Below are 15578 nucleotides of genomic sequence, written 5' to 3' on the forward strand. Positions count from 1 at the left end.
ATGTACACAGATACCACAATGTTTGGTTGGATATTGAGTTAAATACAGTTTAAAGATTTATGTCAAAGAAGTGTGAGAAAATGGTCGACCGGTCTGAGGGCCAGATTGACTAAAAAGGGATTTAGAGAATCACTTAAAAAACTGAAGGGTGAATATTTTCTCGTCTGCTGTTATTTTCTATTACTCATTTAATTTTCACAAATTAAATGAGTATATATATATATATATATATATACACTGTATATATGTTTCAATAAAACTGGTTAAATTTCAAATATGTTGATTGTAGTAAACAAAAAGCATTTCTATGCTCCATGACTTCTGTTTTATGCATAGAGTGCAAATATTACAAGCCATACTGACATATGCATGATTAAATGTTGTAAAAAGGAAAAAAAATCCTAGACTTGGAATAAACACATCTATAATCTACAATAAACATCTTCTTCTTGGTCATCATTAACTTCAGTGTTTTCCTTTCTCCACTCAGCTGCTTTCATAGTAGAGCTGAAGCCTGTTCACAGAAAACCTCAGAGCCCCAGAGCTTCTTTCTTCATGCTGCAACCCAACAGTGTATTTCCAGCTTCAACGCACTCTGACACACATGGAGCTGAAGAAAAGATTCACTGATGTTAATTTTTGCATCCAGTTTTAACATCTGTTTTATTACACACTTAAAAACAGGAGTTCCCTGGTGATTATATATATTACCGTTCTGAGCTTTAATCCATGATGCCGCCTTCATAGCCAGAAGCTCCCACTCCTCCTTTGCATCCATCTTAAAACCATGAAGCCAAATCAGAGCCAGAATGGAGGCCCACATTTTATTTCTGGCCTAATTAACAGAGAGAGACAAAACAGGACAACAAAAAGGAGAGATGTTATACTGCTGTTTTCCTTTACTGAGGCCGCACTAGGAGGTATCTCACTGACTACTTGGAGCTTAGCGGTTACTAAGTATCTGTTACTGAGTACGTTTCATATACTTGATGGTTAGTTGATCAACTCCATTTTATCTCTGATTACAATTTTGACCCTGAAATATGGTGTTAGTTCTGAGTTTAAATTCACTTAAGGGCCTTTCTGCAAGGCTCTTTCATGTTCTCCCCAAGTATATGTGTGTTGTCTCTGCGTACTATGGATTTTTGTGTGTGAAAATATGCATGTTAGGCTAATTGGTCAGCTGGACATGAAGTCGGTGTTAACCCTACTTCTAGTTAAACTCCCCTCTTTGCAACCTTGAATCTTAGGTTTTGCCATTACTATTAGTAGTAGTAGTAGTAGTAGTAGTAATAATAATAATAACAAAACCTAACATTCAAGGGCATAAATAAGAAAGATTTAATATTTACATTCTAAGATTTTTTATTATTATTATTTTAGATTACAACCCACCAATTCTGGTTTTGCCTTTTCCACCTCCTCTTTGGTTTTTCCCAGCACAGCAGCCAGAGCTTCATGAAGCATCCAGCTGCCAGACGCATTCTGCAGGGACACCAGCTGCAGCAGAGGGTCTTTATGGGGCTGTGGTGGTTCAGCGGCTGACCGTGCTGACCTACCTGAATCTAAATCACCATCACCTGTGAAGTGAAAGAGCTTGATAAGTGGGTCCATGAGGTGATCCACTGCATTAATAAATACTACTTACAATCAATGGGTTCTTCATGTCTGTAACCAAGAGACCTCTCAATACAAAGCGACCCTAGAATAAAAAGAAACTGAGCATTACTGAGGAACATCGTCCATCATCACGGTACAAGTAAATGTTTCTGCATGTGTAACTGAATAATACATCATTTAACCCTCCCACATTCTAAAAAGTGGTAAACCGTACAGAGCTTTAATTAGCTCCCTGCTTTCACAATTTTTTTTTGTCTGTGGTTTTGGGAACTGACAGTTTGACGTGACAACTCCGCTTAGCTCTTGTCCAAGCGTCGCACTTACACTGTCTGAGGGTTAACAGACGGAGGCACCTTTCCTGAAAATTATTGCCAGCCATATAATCATGACAATCTGACAGCAATATTGCTCTTTCACAACAACAATATACAGAGGTTCTGCAAACAGATTATCATTAATGAAGCTTTTAATTTTTCTTGAAATTAGTCTGTCACAGGATATTTGCCACATTCTTTGAAAGTTGGCGTATTCATAAATTTACTCCATAAATTTATCATTCATTAAGGAATTGTAATTTTTTCATTCAACTCTCTGCTTATGAAATTCTGAAAATAAAACTTGAAATATGACTGACATTTATTCAGAAATGCTAAAGACAGCCAAAAATCAGAAAATTGTTTTGTTTGTTGTTTTTTTTTTGTTGTTGATTAAAATTTTAACTGCTGCAGTTTTATTCATCGGTAGTTTCAGGGCTTAGATGTTGTTGTGCTTAGCAATGTCTGTCAGATGCTGGAGCCCAGAGAGACTAAAAGAATATTTCTGAAACAGTGTTTGAAAAAAACAGCGCCATCTAAAGGTTAGTTTCTGCTGCAAATTACTGACATTTTAAATTATAGTACAATTCAACAATATATTTGACATGTTCCTATTTTTAAGGTTAGTCCATTTAAATAAACAATAAGACCAAATGATGTCATTGTCAGTTTCTCAGGACCAATAATAGATTGAGGACTGTTTTATGATGTTGTGCTTGTAACTCATTCATTGTTTTACTTACTAGAGAATATTCCACCTTTTTCCTTCTTTGCAGCAAAATAGGAAAATTTAGCTGTCCTTCTTGAAAACACATCAGAATGACTGTGATTTTTTTTCTATTATTTTGTTTTACCTACAAAGTTTTGCATCATCTAAACAAGACATATGCTCCACTCCAAAAGTGCAGAGGAAAAAAATGTAATAATTGTTTTTCATATGAAATGTAAATCCTCTGAAATCTATTTTGATGAAGATCTCAGAGTGAAAATTAAACCATAATAATGCTAATAAGCTGCCACTGAGCTTCTTCTCTTCTTGTGCCTTGTTTTATTTTAGTGAACTAATTTATCAAGAACACATATTTCTGTAAAACTGTGGTTTTACATACAGTGGTTTGCAAAAGTATTCATACCCTTTCCACTTCACAGTTTTGTTCAATGTTCACATTAAATTATAATAAATATATTTCTGTTTGTGGTTGTAATATGACAAGTTTTTGGTGTATGAATATATCTGCGAACTACCATATCAGAGACAGAGAGGATTTTACTGATATATATTTTTTACCCCACCAGGGGGTCTTTTTGTGGGCTCTAGAGTCGCCTTTTCATGAAGTAGGCTGACAGGAAAGGGGGAAGGAGAGGCGGGAAGACATGCGGTAAACGTCGCCGGGTCCGGGAGTCGAACCCGCGACAGCCGCGCCGAGGACTTGAGGCCTCCAAATGTGGGTCGCTCTATCTCCTACACCACCACGGCACGCCCATTTTACTGATATTTAACCAATCAGGAAATTAGAGTTGCTGAGATTTTTAGGTTAGGCCCAAAGTTCTCTTAAACTAAAAAGATTAAGTGAATAAAATTAAGCAAATTTCATTTCAAACAAATTGAAAATTCTAGTTTGAGAAAATCTCATAATGGCTTCATCCTTAAAATATTATTCTTCATTGCGGTTTAAGTCCAGAGAAAATGTGATTTATTTTCAACAGATAAAATGTAAACCTTCGTAAATGTGTATTGGTGGGTCTCTTCTCACAAGCATAGAGATGCGCTAACTGAAATTACAGAGATACATTTACTTCATGGAAACACATCAATTTGGAGAAAAAAAAAAACATTTTTCGACAATGAGTTATTTGGTCGCATTGAAATTTATGTATTTCGCAAAACTGCAATGGAAATACTTTTTTGCGTCACATGAGTCACATAACAGGTTTCTGTTATTAGTAGCAGAAAAGAAAAGAAGACAACAGGAAGCAGTAGAATAATGATAATCTGTTATTGAGGGTTTTTCAGACAATTTACTTAATGTTGTAGTTGTTTTACTTACTATAGGCAGGTTGAGATCGAACAGACGTATCTATAACAAAAACAGAAAGGAGAAAATAAACAGGGTAAAACCTACATTGAATGAGCTCTTCCAAAATATTCCAAAGTAAAAATTAAACCACAATAAAATAAAACTATTCATCATTTATAGGCAAGAACAGCTTATTCTTCACCATCCATATAATTAATAAGTTATAGTACTGAAATATCTTGTGTTATTTCAGAGTATTCTCAACAAATTTTTGTGATTGTTTCTTTATTGTAGTTTTACTTTGTGTTTGAAGGACCTATTTACAAAACTTTAGTTGAGACGTAGCCTTTGCTAAAATAGAAAAGGAGTAAAAAAAACAACAGGTGATGAAAAAAAAAAAACATATTCATCAACATCATCACTTTTATTAATGACATAAGTCCATGTAAAAATAAATAAAACAGGACAAAAATAACATAATAAAACGATGGAAATCAAAAAGTCAAAGTTTATATATATATATATTTCATTTTGTAGTTATATATATACATATATTGTATATACACATATGTATATATATATATATATATATATATATATATTCTCTGCTTGTGCCTTGTTTTGTTTTAGTGAACTAATTTATCAAGAACACATATTTCTGTAAAGCTGTGGTTTTACATACAGTGGTTTGCAAAAGTATTCATACCCTTTCCACTTCACAGTTTTGTTCAATTTTCACATTAAATTATAATAAATATATTTCTGTTTGTGGTTGAAATGTGACAAAATATGGACAAGTTTTTGGTGTATGAATATATCTGTGAACTACCATATCAGAGACAGAGAGGATTTTACTGATAATTAACCAATCAGGAAATTAGAGTTGCTGAGATTTTTAGGTTAGGCCCAAAGTTCTCTTAAACTAAAAAGATTAAGTGAATAAAATTAAGCAAATTTCATTTCAAACTAATTGAAAATTCTAATTTGAGAAAATATAATCATGGCTTCATCCTTAAAATATTATTCTTCATTGCGGTTTAAGTCCAGAGACATTGTGATTTATTTTCAACAGATAAAATGTAAATCTTCGTAAATGTGTATTGGTGGGTCTCTTCTCACAAGCATAGAGATGCGCTAACTGAAATTACAGAGATACATTTACTTCATGGAAACACATTTTGGAGAAAAAAAAAAACCATTTTTCGACAATGAGTTATTTGTCGCATTGAAACAGTTGTATTTTGCAAAACTGCAATGGAAATACTTTTTTGTGTCACATGAGTCACATAACAGGTTTCTGTTATTAGCAGCAGAAAAGAAAAGAAGACAACAGGAAGCAGTAGAATAATGATAATCTGTTATTGAGGGTTTTTCAGACAATTTACTTAATGTTGTAGTTGTTTTACTTACAATAGGCAGGTTGAGATTGAAAAGACGTATCTATAACAAAAACAGAAAGGAGAAAATAAACAGGGTAAAACCTACATTGAATGAGCTCTTCCAAGATATTCCAAAGTAAAAATTAAACCACAATAAAATAAAACTATTCATCATTTATAGGCAAGAACAGCTTATTCTTCACCATCCATATAATTAATAAGTTATAGTACTGAAATATCTTGTGTTATTTCAGAGTATTCTCAACAAATTTTTGTGATTGTTTCTTTATTGTAGTTTTACTTTGTGTTTGAAGGATCTACTTACAACAACTTCGTTGAGACGTAGCCATTGCTAAAATAGAAAAGGAGTAAAAAAACAACAGGTGATAAAAAAAACATTTTCGTCAACATCATCACCTTTATTGAAGACACAAGTCCATGTAAAAATAATTAAAACAGGACAAAAATAACATAATAAAACGATGGAAATCAAAAAGTCAAAGTTTATATATATATATATATATATATATATATATTTCATTTTGTAGTTTTATATATATATATATATATATTGTATATATACTGTATATACACACACACACACACACATATATATATATATATATATTCTCTGCTTGTGCCTTGTTTTGTTTTAGTGAACTAATTTATCAAGAACACATATTTCTGTAAAACTGTGGTTTGCAAAAGTATTCATACCCTTTCCATTTCACAGTTGTGTTCAATTTTCACATTAAATTTCAAATATATTTCTGTTTGTGGTTGAAATGTGACACAATATGGACAAGTTTATGGTGTATGAATATATCTGCAAACTACCATATCAGAGACAGAGAGGATTTTACTGATATTTAACCAATCAGGAAATTAGAGTTGCTGAGATTTTTAGGTTAGGCCCAAAGTTCTCTTAAACTAAAAAGATTAAATTGATAAAATTAAGCAAATTTCATTTCAAACAAATTTAAAATTCTAGTTTGAGAAAATCTCATAATGGCTTCATCCTTAAAATATTATTCTTCATTGCGGTTTAAGTCCAGAGAAAATGTGATTTATTTTCAACAGATAAAATGTAAATCTTCGTAAATGTGTATTGGTGGGTCTCTTCTCACAAGCATAGAGATGCGCTAACTGAAATTACAGAGATACATTTACTTCATGGAAACACATCAATTTGGAGAAAAAAAAAAAAATTTTCGACAATGAGTTATTTGGTCGCATTGAAATAGATGTATTTCGCAAAACTGCAATGGAAATACTTTTTTGTGTCACATGAGTCACATAACAGGTTTCTGTTATTAGTAGCAGAATAGAAAAGAAGACAACTGGAATAATATGTTATTGAGGGTTTTTCAGACAATGTACTTAATGTTATAGTTGTTTTACTTACAATTGTCACGTCGAAATAGAGAAGGCATATCTATAACAAAAACAGAAAGGAGAAAATAAACAGGGTAAAACCTACATTGAATGAGCTCTTCCAAAATATTCCAAAGTAAAAATTAAACCACAATAAAATAAAACTATTCATCATTTATAGGCAAGAACATACCATCACCATCCATATAATTAATAAGTTATAGTACTGAAATATCTTGTGTTATTTCAGAGTATTCTCAACAAATTTTTGTGATTGTTTCTTTATTGTAGTTTTACTTTGTGTTTGAAGGATCTATTTACAAAACTTTAGTTGAGACGTAGCCATTGCTAAAATAGAAAAGGAGTAAAAAAACAACAGGTGATATAAAAAAACCATATTCATCAACATCATCACCTTTATTAATGACACAAGTCCATGTAAAAATAAATAAAACAGGACAAAAACAACATAATAAAACGATGGAAATCAAAAAGTCAAAGTTTATATATATATATATACTTAATTTTGTAGTTTTATATACTGTATACACACACATAAATATATATATGTATATATATATATATATATATATATATATATATTCTCTGCTTGTGCCTTGTTTTGTTTTAGTGAACTAATTTATCAAGAACACATTTTTCTGTAAAACTGTGGTTTGCAAATTATTCATACCCTTTCCACTTCACAGTCTTGTTCAATTTTCACATTAAATTTCAATAAATATATTTCTGTTTATGGTTGAAATGTGACAAAATATGGACAAGTTTTTGGTGTATGAATATATCTGCAAACTACCATATCAGAGACAGAGAGGATTTTACTGATATTTAACCAATCAGGAAATTAGAGTTGCTGAGATTTTTAGGTTAGGCCCAAAGTTCTCTTAAACTAAAAAGATTAAGTGAATAAAATTAAGCAAATTTCATTTCAAACTAATTGAAAATTCTAGTTTGAGAAAATCTCATAATGGCTTCATCCTTAAAATATTATTCTTCATTGCGGTTTAAGTCCAGAGAAAATGTGATTTATTTTCAACAGATAAAATGTAAATCTTTGTAAATATGTATTGGTGGGTCTCTTCTCACAAGCATAGAGATGCGCTAACTGAAATTACAGAGATACATTTACTTCATGGAAACACATTTTGGAGAAAAAAAAAAAACATTTTTCGACAATGAGTTATTTGTCGCATTGAAACAGTTGTATTTTGCAAAACTGCAATGGAAATACTTTTTCACGAGTCACATAACAGGTTTCTGTTATTAGTAGCAGAAAAGAAAAGACGACAACAGGAAGCAGTAGAATAATAATAATCTCTTATTGAGGGTTTTTCAGACAATGTACTTAATGTTGTAGTTGTTTTACTTACAATTGTTAAGTCGAGATCGAAGAGACACACCTATAACAAAAACAGGAAAGGAGAAAATAAACAGGGTAAAACCTACATTGAATGAGTTCTTCCAAAATATTCCAAAGTAAAAATTAAACCACAATAAAATAAAACTATTCATCATTTATAGGCACCATCCATATAATTAGTAAGTTATAGTACTGACATATCTTGTGTTATTTCAGAGTATTCTCAACAAATTATTGTGATTGTTTCTTTATTGTAGTTTCACTTTGTTTTTGAAGAATTTACTTACGAGCTCTTTGTGGAGCTAAACCCAAATTCGCCATTAGTAAAACAGAAAAGGAGTAAAAAAAAACAACAGGTGATACTAAATTAATAAAAGCTGCCAATCTGAAAAAAAAAAACACATTCAGCAACATCATCACCTTTATTGAAGACACAAGTCCATGTAAAAAGTAATTAAAACAGGACAAAAATAACACAACGTTAGAAATCAAAAAGTTACTGTTTATATATATATATTTTTTTTTAATATTTTTTTTATTCTTTTCTTTTTTTGTAATTGTGTCTTTATTGTAGTTTTACTTTGTTTTTAAAGGATTTACTTACAAGAACTTCGTTGAGCTGAACAAGACTTAGTAATTACTAAAACAGAAAAGGAGTAAAAAAAAACAACAGGTGATACTAAATTAATAAAAGCTGCCAATCTGGAAAAGAAAACATATTCATCAACATCATCACCTTTATTAAAGACACAAGTCCATGTAAAAAGTAATTAAACAGGACAAAAATAACATAATATTATTATTATTATTATTATATATATGATTGGGAAAAAAATTACTCACCTGTTGGGACATTTCTGCGCACCAGCGGTCCTTGAACTGCCTGGCTGCTGTCTTTGTTGACAGCAATGAAGGCAGTGAAACAACTGCTTACTCCTGATTGGATGCTGAGCTCCACCACCTTCTTCTTCATTTCTTCATCCTGGTGTCTTCTTCGTGTCCTCTCCTCTGACTCCATTGAGCGAATCACAGTGCGAGCAGCCAGCCTGTGGACTGTTAATCTGCAGACAGTAAGGAGAAAGATCTAAAGATGGAGATCAAATGTTTTTATGAACACAAATTGCCTCGGCTTTCTCAGTTTTCACGCCCCCTATTTTTTTCATTAATTCAGGAAGAAGGTCAGTCTTTTCACCACTGTTTGCTATTCATCAATAATTCAATAAGCAACATTTATGGCAGCAGGAAGATTATGTTTTCACATTTCTGAAAAGTAAATCAAATGCAATTTCTGTTGTAATATCACTAATTTAATCCTTTCCATACTAAAATGTCCACAACTTTCCACAAATATATATATAAAACTATTTTATAACAAGGGAAAATTAGAAATAACATGTTTATTATTTCACATCAGGAGCTGCAAAAATAGCGGCACAGTTGTTAGTAATTTCACGTTGCAACAAGAAGGCTGTGAATTTTAATCCTGTCCAGAGTTTCTGCATTGAGTTTGCATCTTCTCTCTGTGAATGTTTGAGTTTTTTCCTGGTATTTCTTCTTCATATCAGAGGCCAACAGTCTACATTTTAGGTTGACTGGTGTTTCTAAATTACCTATGAGTGTGTCTCTGTGTTGCTGCTGAATGGCGTAGAGACTTGTCCATAGTGGACTCTGCCTCTTAAGAACCAGTTATATCACAACTATGACTGGATGATTATTTTATATTTCAGTGTTGCAGATCCTTGAAATTGTAGACGTACTACCTCATTTCAACAAGACTATGATATGTCTTGTCAATACTGTCAAACCAGGATATAAGGCGTTTACCCAGAGTCCTCTGCAGGTTTGAGGTTGAAGTGCAGCTGGTTCTGAGAGGGATGACCTGCCAGGCTGTACTTCACTGTCACACTGCCATCTGCTTCCTCTGAACTCTGAGAAATAAAAAATTACAAAAATAGATAAAAATATAACAATATGTCATGCTAAATGCTTTGCTACAGAAAACATAAACTGAGATTCTGGTGACCCTACCGGTCCTGTAAGCTGAGCATAAATCAGCGATCTCTGACCCTGAAATATCGCTGTAATGGGTTGAGAGAGAACGGTGGCGGACACTCCCTTTGGTAAATCCCAAGAGACGGAAATGTCATTCACAGCTGGCTGCAGTGCAAACCTGAGTGACTGCATCACCTGTGATTCAAACATTAGTTGTGAAATTATTTACTTTTACTATCATTACATTCTGATGAGTTGGTGATTTTTTTTTTCAGAAATTTTGTTTTTACTTTTGGTTGCATCCTGTCAGCCCCAGTGATGAACTGAGCTTGACCTCCGCCGTCTTTGGCCATCCCGTTGATGAGAGCAGAGCTGGCTCCTTCTCCAATCCCAAAAGAGAAACACCTAAGATATAAGAGTTTGATTTCAAACTCACAATGACATCAGAACATGAACCAGACTGGGGATCTGTGTGTTTATGGTTTCACCTGTGGGAGCCTGCATTCTTCTTAACAAGATCAGTAACTTCTTTGGTGTTCCTCACCTCTCCGTCAGTGAAGACAAACAACTGAGGGAGGAGATGTAAATGAGCTTTGGAGAAAACAAGTTTCTCTAACATTTCAGAAATGAGTAAAGCAGTAGGAGTCATTGTGGTGAACAACCACATTGTTCATTTTACATAGATGTGATAAAGCTCATTATTTGCTGGTGCAACTTCAAGAGTTGGGGCAATAAAAGTGTGTATATCTGACCTGTCGAGGATGTTTGGGAATGCAGGCTTGGCTGTAAATGTGATTAAGAGGCTGAAGAATCTCTGTTCCTCCAAGATTAGACTCCATCTTTTCAACCTTTTCTAGAGCCTTCTTCATGGTCTTCTTAGTGTACTCCACACTCTTACTGCCAAATAAAGTACGGAACATGTGAAATAAAATTATGATAAACATCAAAAGCCACAAAACATGCCATAATCTATTAAAACAATCACCAAGTTACCAAGTTTTACATGAAATTTCCTGTGGAAATGTTAGTAAAAGAAAAATGAAATAAGAAAAAGAAACTTATTAAAGGGTGTTTAGGACTGGGAGTTACAGTAGATGTCACTCACGGGAAGATGTGCTCAAAGGAGGAACCAAAACTATAAATGTTGAAGTAGTAGCCCATTGGTAAACTCTTCAACAGGAGCAGCAGAGTATCCTAAAGAAAGACAGGAAGTAAAGGACACACTTACAGAGAGAAGGAATCATGCTTTGACAAATTACATAAAGATGTAGTTCAATTTAATTATTTATTTTATTTATTTCATAACAATTTAAGACTTTCTGAACAGTTAACATCTAATCCAGAGTCGACAAATCTACTCAATTTGACTTCGGCCATATTATGACACTCCAACTTAAATATATCAGTTGTGTCATTTTATAAGGCTTTTAATTGCTGTCAAGTCAGCACTGAGTGGTTATTTACCTAAAAGTCTTTAGTCAAAATGTCCTCAAGAATGAATGGCACCTCTGGCAAAATATTTAAACAAAGTAGTCCTGTGGTCTTCTTGATTCAGGAAATGGCCAAAAGAAAATCCCTTCCCACCTGAACATGTCAACATGTGTATCACACCAGCAAAGTCCAGTGGTTCTCTTGTTTGTTCCAGACCAAAAGTAGATTTTTTGTTTTTTTTTTTTTTGCTCTTACATTGTGATTTTTTGCAAGTGGACTAATTTCTAAATAATGTCCAATACTGTTGTGCTTTTAGTTAAACTACAATACCAATGAGAGGATATGCTCTATGTGACCCACAACATGCTGACAGCAACACTGCTAAGCAGGAAAAGGCAGGTCAGGTACGATTTCACTGCAATTAGTCCATGAAGTAGCGTTAGTAATACTAAAGTGCTCATTTTTACCACAAAGTCCCAGTAACAGTTTCCTGTACTTGGTTCAACTTGAGCCAGGTCTGTATTTTTTTGTATTTTTTAAGTCATACTACCGACAAGACAAAACGTTGTGCTTCACTTTCAGCATGACAAATTATGCAATGCTAAAGTGTGCACTGTGGCTTGATTTGTGACTTGCATCAGTAGTTTCATACAGTTAACTTGTGTCTGTATTAAGGAAAAAACATTTTCTAAAATGTCTTTTTGGAGATGTGAATACAGGCGTTTGAATTAGTTTTGCTCTAAATATAAAGGACTGAGTGGAGCAAATGTTTTACAGCATGACTTTTACATTTTCTTACTTGTAGAATAGAATCTGTGACCCGTACAGAAGAATCTTTGAAGGTGTAACAAATATTACTAGTCATCAACTCTAAACAATCATCCTTCTAAAATAATTTGGACTATCCCATTAAAACTTGGATAAATACCCGTGCACTGCTAATGCGAGTTTCTTGCGGTGTGCTGTTGTTCATGGGGCAGTCCATACTTCCTGATCGATCCACCAAGAACACAAACTCTCCACAGGTGGCGAGTGAGGACATCACTGATTGGGGGAACTCAGGGTAAAGACTAACCATCACCACTGGGTCACCCATCAGAGAGCCTGGGACATGTTGAAGATGGAAAAAATACAAATATACATAAACCTTCTCATATTCTGTTGGATAAATTGTATTTTTAGTAATTATCAAATATTCGTTGTATCATGTAGCCTTGTAGTTACATTTAGATAATGTTTAATTATATGCTTTTTCTCTTTTTCTTCTATTTTAAGTAATGTTTCTGTGTGTTAAATAACTTTGATTCCTTCCTGTGACCTCCTTGGGAAAGAGAGCAGTGAAGCCTTCCTGGGAGATAGCGGAGACAACTCTTCTAGCAGAGTTTATTGCCCAGCAATAAACTCTGCTCTCCTGTGTTATATACAACGTGTCCTACTCGACGCCGTGTCTGGTACTCGACTGGAGCAGAAGGATTTAGAGTGTAGATAACATGTGTCTAAATAGTGAATGTCATTAGCGCTGCAACTATGTGATGAATTGTTTTCCCCCTGCCTTTGAGAAGTTGCAGCGCCCGATGTAAGAGGGTTTCTAAAAGCAATAAAAAGCGAGGAGGGGACAAATGTGTTTCAGAGCGGTTGGAGATTTGTAACTGTAAACACATCTCTGTCCGTTCTCCTCGCGAGTACAAAAGAATCTAACTCTCTTGTCTTTCCTGTGTTTGTTTAAATTGTCTTTAATAGGTATTTAGACCTGACATATTCCAACAATGAATAATCAGTAACTCCTTAAGTAATCCGTTCTCACCAGGTTTGGCAGAGGCCTGTCCTGCCTCCACCACAGCAGAGGGCTGGTGGGTATCTTTGTAATAAATCAGTAGCTCAATGTCTCTGTCAAACTTGTGTCCTCCACCCAATTTAACCTATAATTCAAAAACAGAAATAAGAAAACTAAAGTTATTTATCTTCTTTGTAATAACTACATCCAGCAGTAACATCAGCTCTCTACCCACCGTGGCCTTAGTTTGATCAGCATTGAGATACTGAAGAGGCTCCAGAGAGCAACTGGACTCTATTTTAGAGATTGGACGAGGAGAGGACACTTGGGCGGAAAAGGACAGACTGTAGGGCACCAGAGAGGCTGGTACTGAGGTCACCTGGACACTGGGACCTTCACTACCTGGAAACAACATGAGAGAAAACTGGGAGTCATTTACTTTGCAATTAAAATGTATATGAGTGCATCCATTTATTGACTAGTTTTCCTACCCTGGGGTTGGTATCGAGGGTTGAGCACAGCAGGCAGACAGAACCTCAGCCCATCATCAGCCTGCACAGCCAGCTCAGTGACGTACTCCAGCCTGATGGAGGCGCTCTCTCCTGGAGGCAGCCTGCCCACCTTCAGAGAGAAGATATCTGGACTCTGCTCACTCTCCTCCAACAGGAAGGCCTGCTGACCGGAGCTCAGAGCGTCATCATACTCCTCCTGAGCCTGCAGTCCACATGAAGCATGTCAGCAATGTTCACTTTTCTGTGTTTCAGTTTTTTTATAGAGAAGACATCTTTGTTCCAGCTCACCTGCTGTTTCTCCTTCACCTCAGCTACAATGTGTGTTTCTCCAATCTGAGCACTGAAATGACACACAGCAGCATCTCCAGGCAGAGGGAAGACAAACACAGCCTCTAGAGGTTTGTCCTCCTTGTTCTCGTAGTTCAGAGTGGAGACCAGAGTAGCTACATGGTCCTTCACCTCCAGCTGAGCATCAATGCTCTTCAGAGGAACTAAATCAGCAAAAGAAAGACAAGAATGAACCATAGAAATATATCTTATGAGTGTCTTATTACACTTCACAGTTTCTGTGCTTAAAAGACTTTCTGAGAAGAAACCAAGTGTAGTTTGCTTTCTTTTTTGTTTTTTTACCCCTCCAGGGGGTCTTTTTTGTGGGCTCTAGTGTCCCTTATGTGACAGTAGGCTGACAGGAAACAGGGAAGGAGAGGGGGGAAGACATGCAGCAAATGTCGTCGGGTCCGGGAGTCGAACCCGCGACTGGACTCGAGGCCTCCAAATACAGGTCGCGCTACGCCCTACGCCACCGCTTTGCTTTCTAACAGCTGATTACCTGGTTCCTTCTTTTCAGTGAGCAGACCGCAGAAGTTCATCATTGTTCCTGTGAGGCAGACAACTTTGGGGGGAAATGGGTTAAAAAGCTTTAAACTAGGCAGCAACTTTTTGTGATATCACAAGCAAACAGAAAGAAAACATTTAAAATTAATCAGGAAAACCTTAAGCTTATTAAGGGGACATGACAGTGAAGTAAATATTGCATTTAAAAATCAGATTTAATTATTTTAAATAAATTAATCTTGTAAATGGTTGTGTTTTGTGGTACATGGAAGTCAAATATATATGATGAGATAGATATAACAAATATTAGGTCACCTTTACCCCAATATACCACATTGTGGCCTGGGAACTCAAAAAGTACCGCAAAGTAGGAATGAGAAGCAATTTCAAATATCGTGGAACTTTGGCATTTAGAGTGTGTCTCACCACAAGCATCTCAAAAATCTCAGACTTTAGATGAATTTGGGGAAGTTAAACAGAAACAGATTTTAAGTGAGCAAAAATTTATATAAAAGTTTTCTTAATTTGTTTGAGACATTGACACTATCAAAATAAATATTTTTATTTTAAAATAGTCAGTTAAAAATCTTTTCAAGAAAACGTACAAAGTTCAACCGGGTGTGTGAAAAGATGGGCTTGACTGCATGCAAACCAGATAACTAGGAAGACTTCTTTAGAAATGCGATGACTCAAATGGATTTGCTTTTGCGCCAAACCACAGCTGTTTTTGTTTGCGTTGGTCTAAATGCTAGCGAGTGCGTCCGCTCAAATAAACTCAGAAAAGAAGTGAAGAAAGCTTACCAGTGAGGACAGACCCTTCTCACGGAGAAATACAGAATCTTCTGCGCGTTAAACTAAGAGCTTCTGCTCAAACAGACCAAAACAGCTGCTCCTCTACCGGGAACGCTCGTTTTTCTTATGGAAGCGCACCGGGTGGGTGGAGCATTGATTG

At 34.9% G+C, this 15578-nt stretch overlaps 1 protein-coding gene across 3 annotated transcripts; it reads right to left on the minus strand.

Moving 5' to 3' along the window:
• Positions 1–404: 404 nt before the first annotated feature.
• Positions 405–15578, minus strand: LOC116707910 (von Willebrand factor A domain-containing protein 5A-like). Of its 3 annotated transcripts, none has more exons than XM_032545611.1 (23): positions 15428–15578; positions 14622–14684; positions 14081–14283; positions 13772–13994; positions 13516–13682; positions 13311–13425; positions 12435–12610; positions 11181–11269; positions 10828–10972; positions 10564–10643; positions 10366–10480; positions 10112–10270; positions 9908–10011; positions 8927–9144; positions 8371–8406; positions 8094–8123; positions 6737–6766; positions 5363–5392; positions 3983–4012; positions 1649–1702; positions 1396–1580; positions 712–835; positions 405–610 (listed from the first exon to the last, which is right to left on the minus strand). In XM_032545611.1, exons 2-23 carry the CDS (start codon positions 14662–14664, stop codon positions 531–533), a joined length of 2436 nt encoding a protein of 811 aa, XP_032401502.1. In that variant the 5' UTR covers positions 14665–14684; positions 15428–15578; the 3' UTR covers positions 405–530. The 3 variants fall into 3 exon arrangements, with proteins under 3 accessions (XP_032401502.1, XP_032401503.1, XP_032401504.1); XM_032545612.1 differs by lacking the exon at positions 8371–8406 and adding an exon at positions 8688–8723; XM_032545613.1 differs by lacking the exons at positions 5363–5392; positions 8371–8406 and adding an exon at positions 8688–8723.

Source organism: Xiphophorus hellerii, chromosome 18, assembly GCF_003331165.1.
Source record: "Xiphophorus hellerii strain 12219 chromosome 18, Xiphophorus_hellerii-4.1, whole genome shotgun sequence".
NCBI classification, from domain to species: Eukaryota; Metazoa; Chordata; class Actinopteri; order Cyprinodontiformes; family Poeciliidae; genus Xiphophorus; species Xiphophorus hellerii.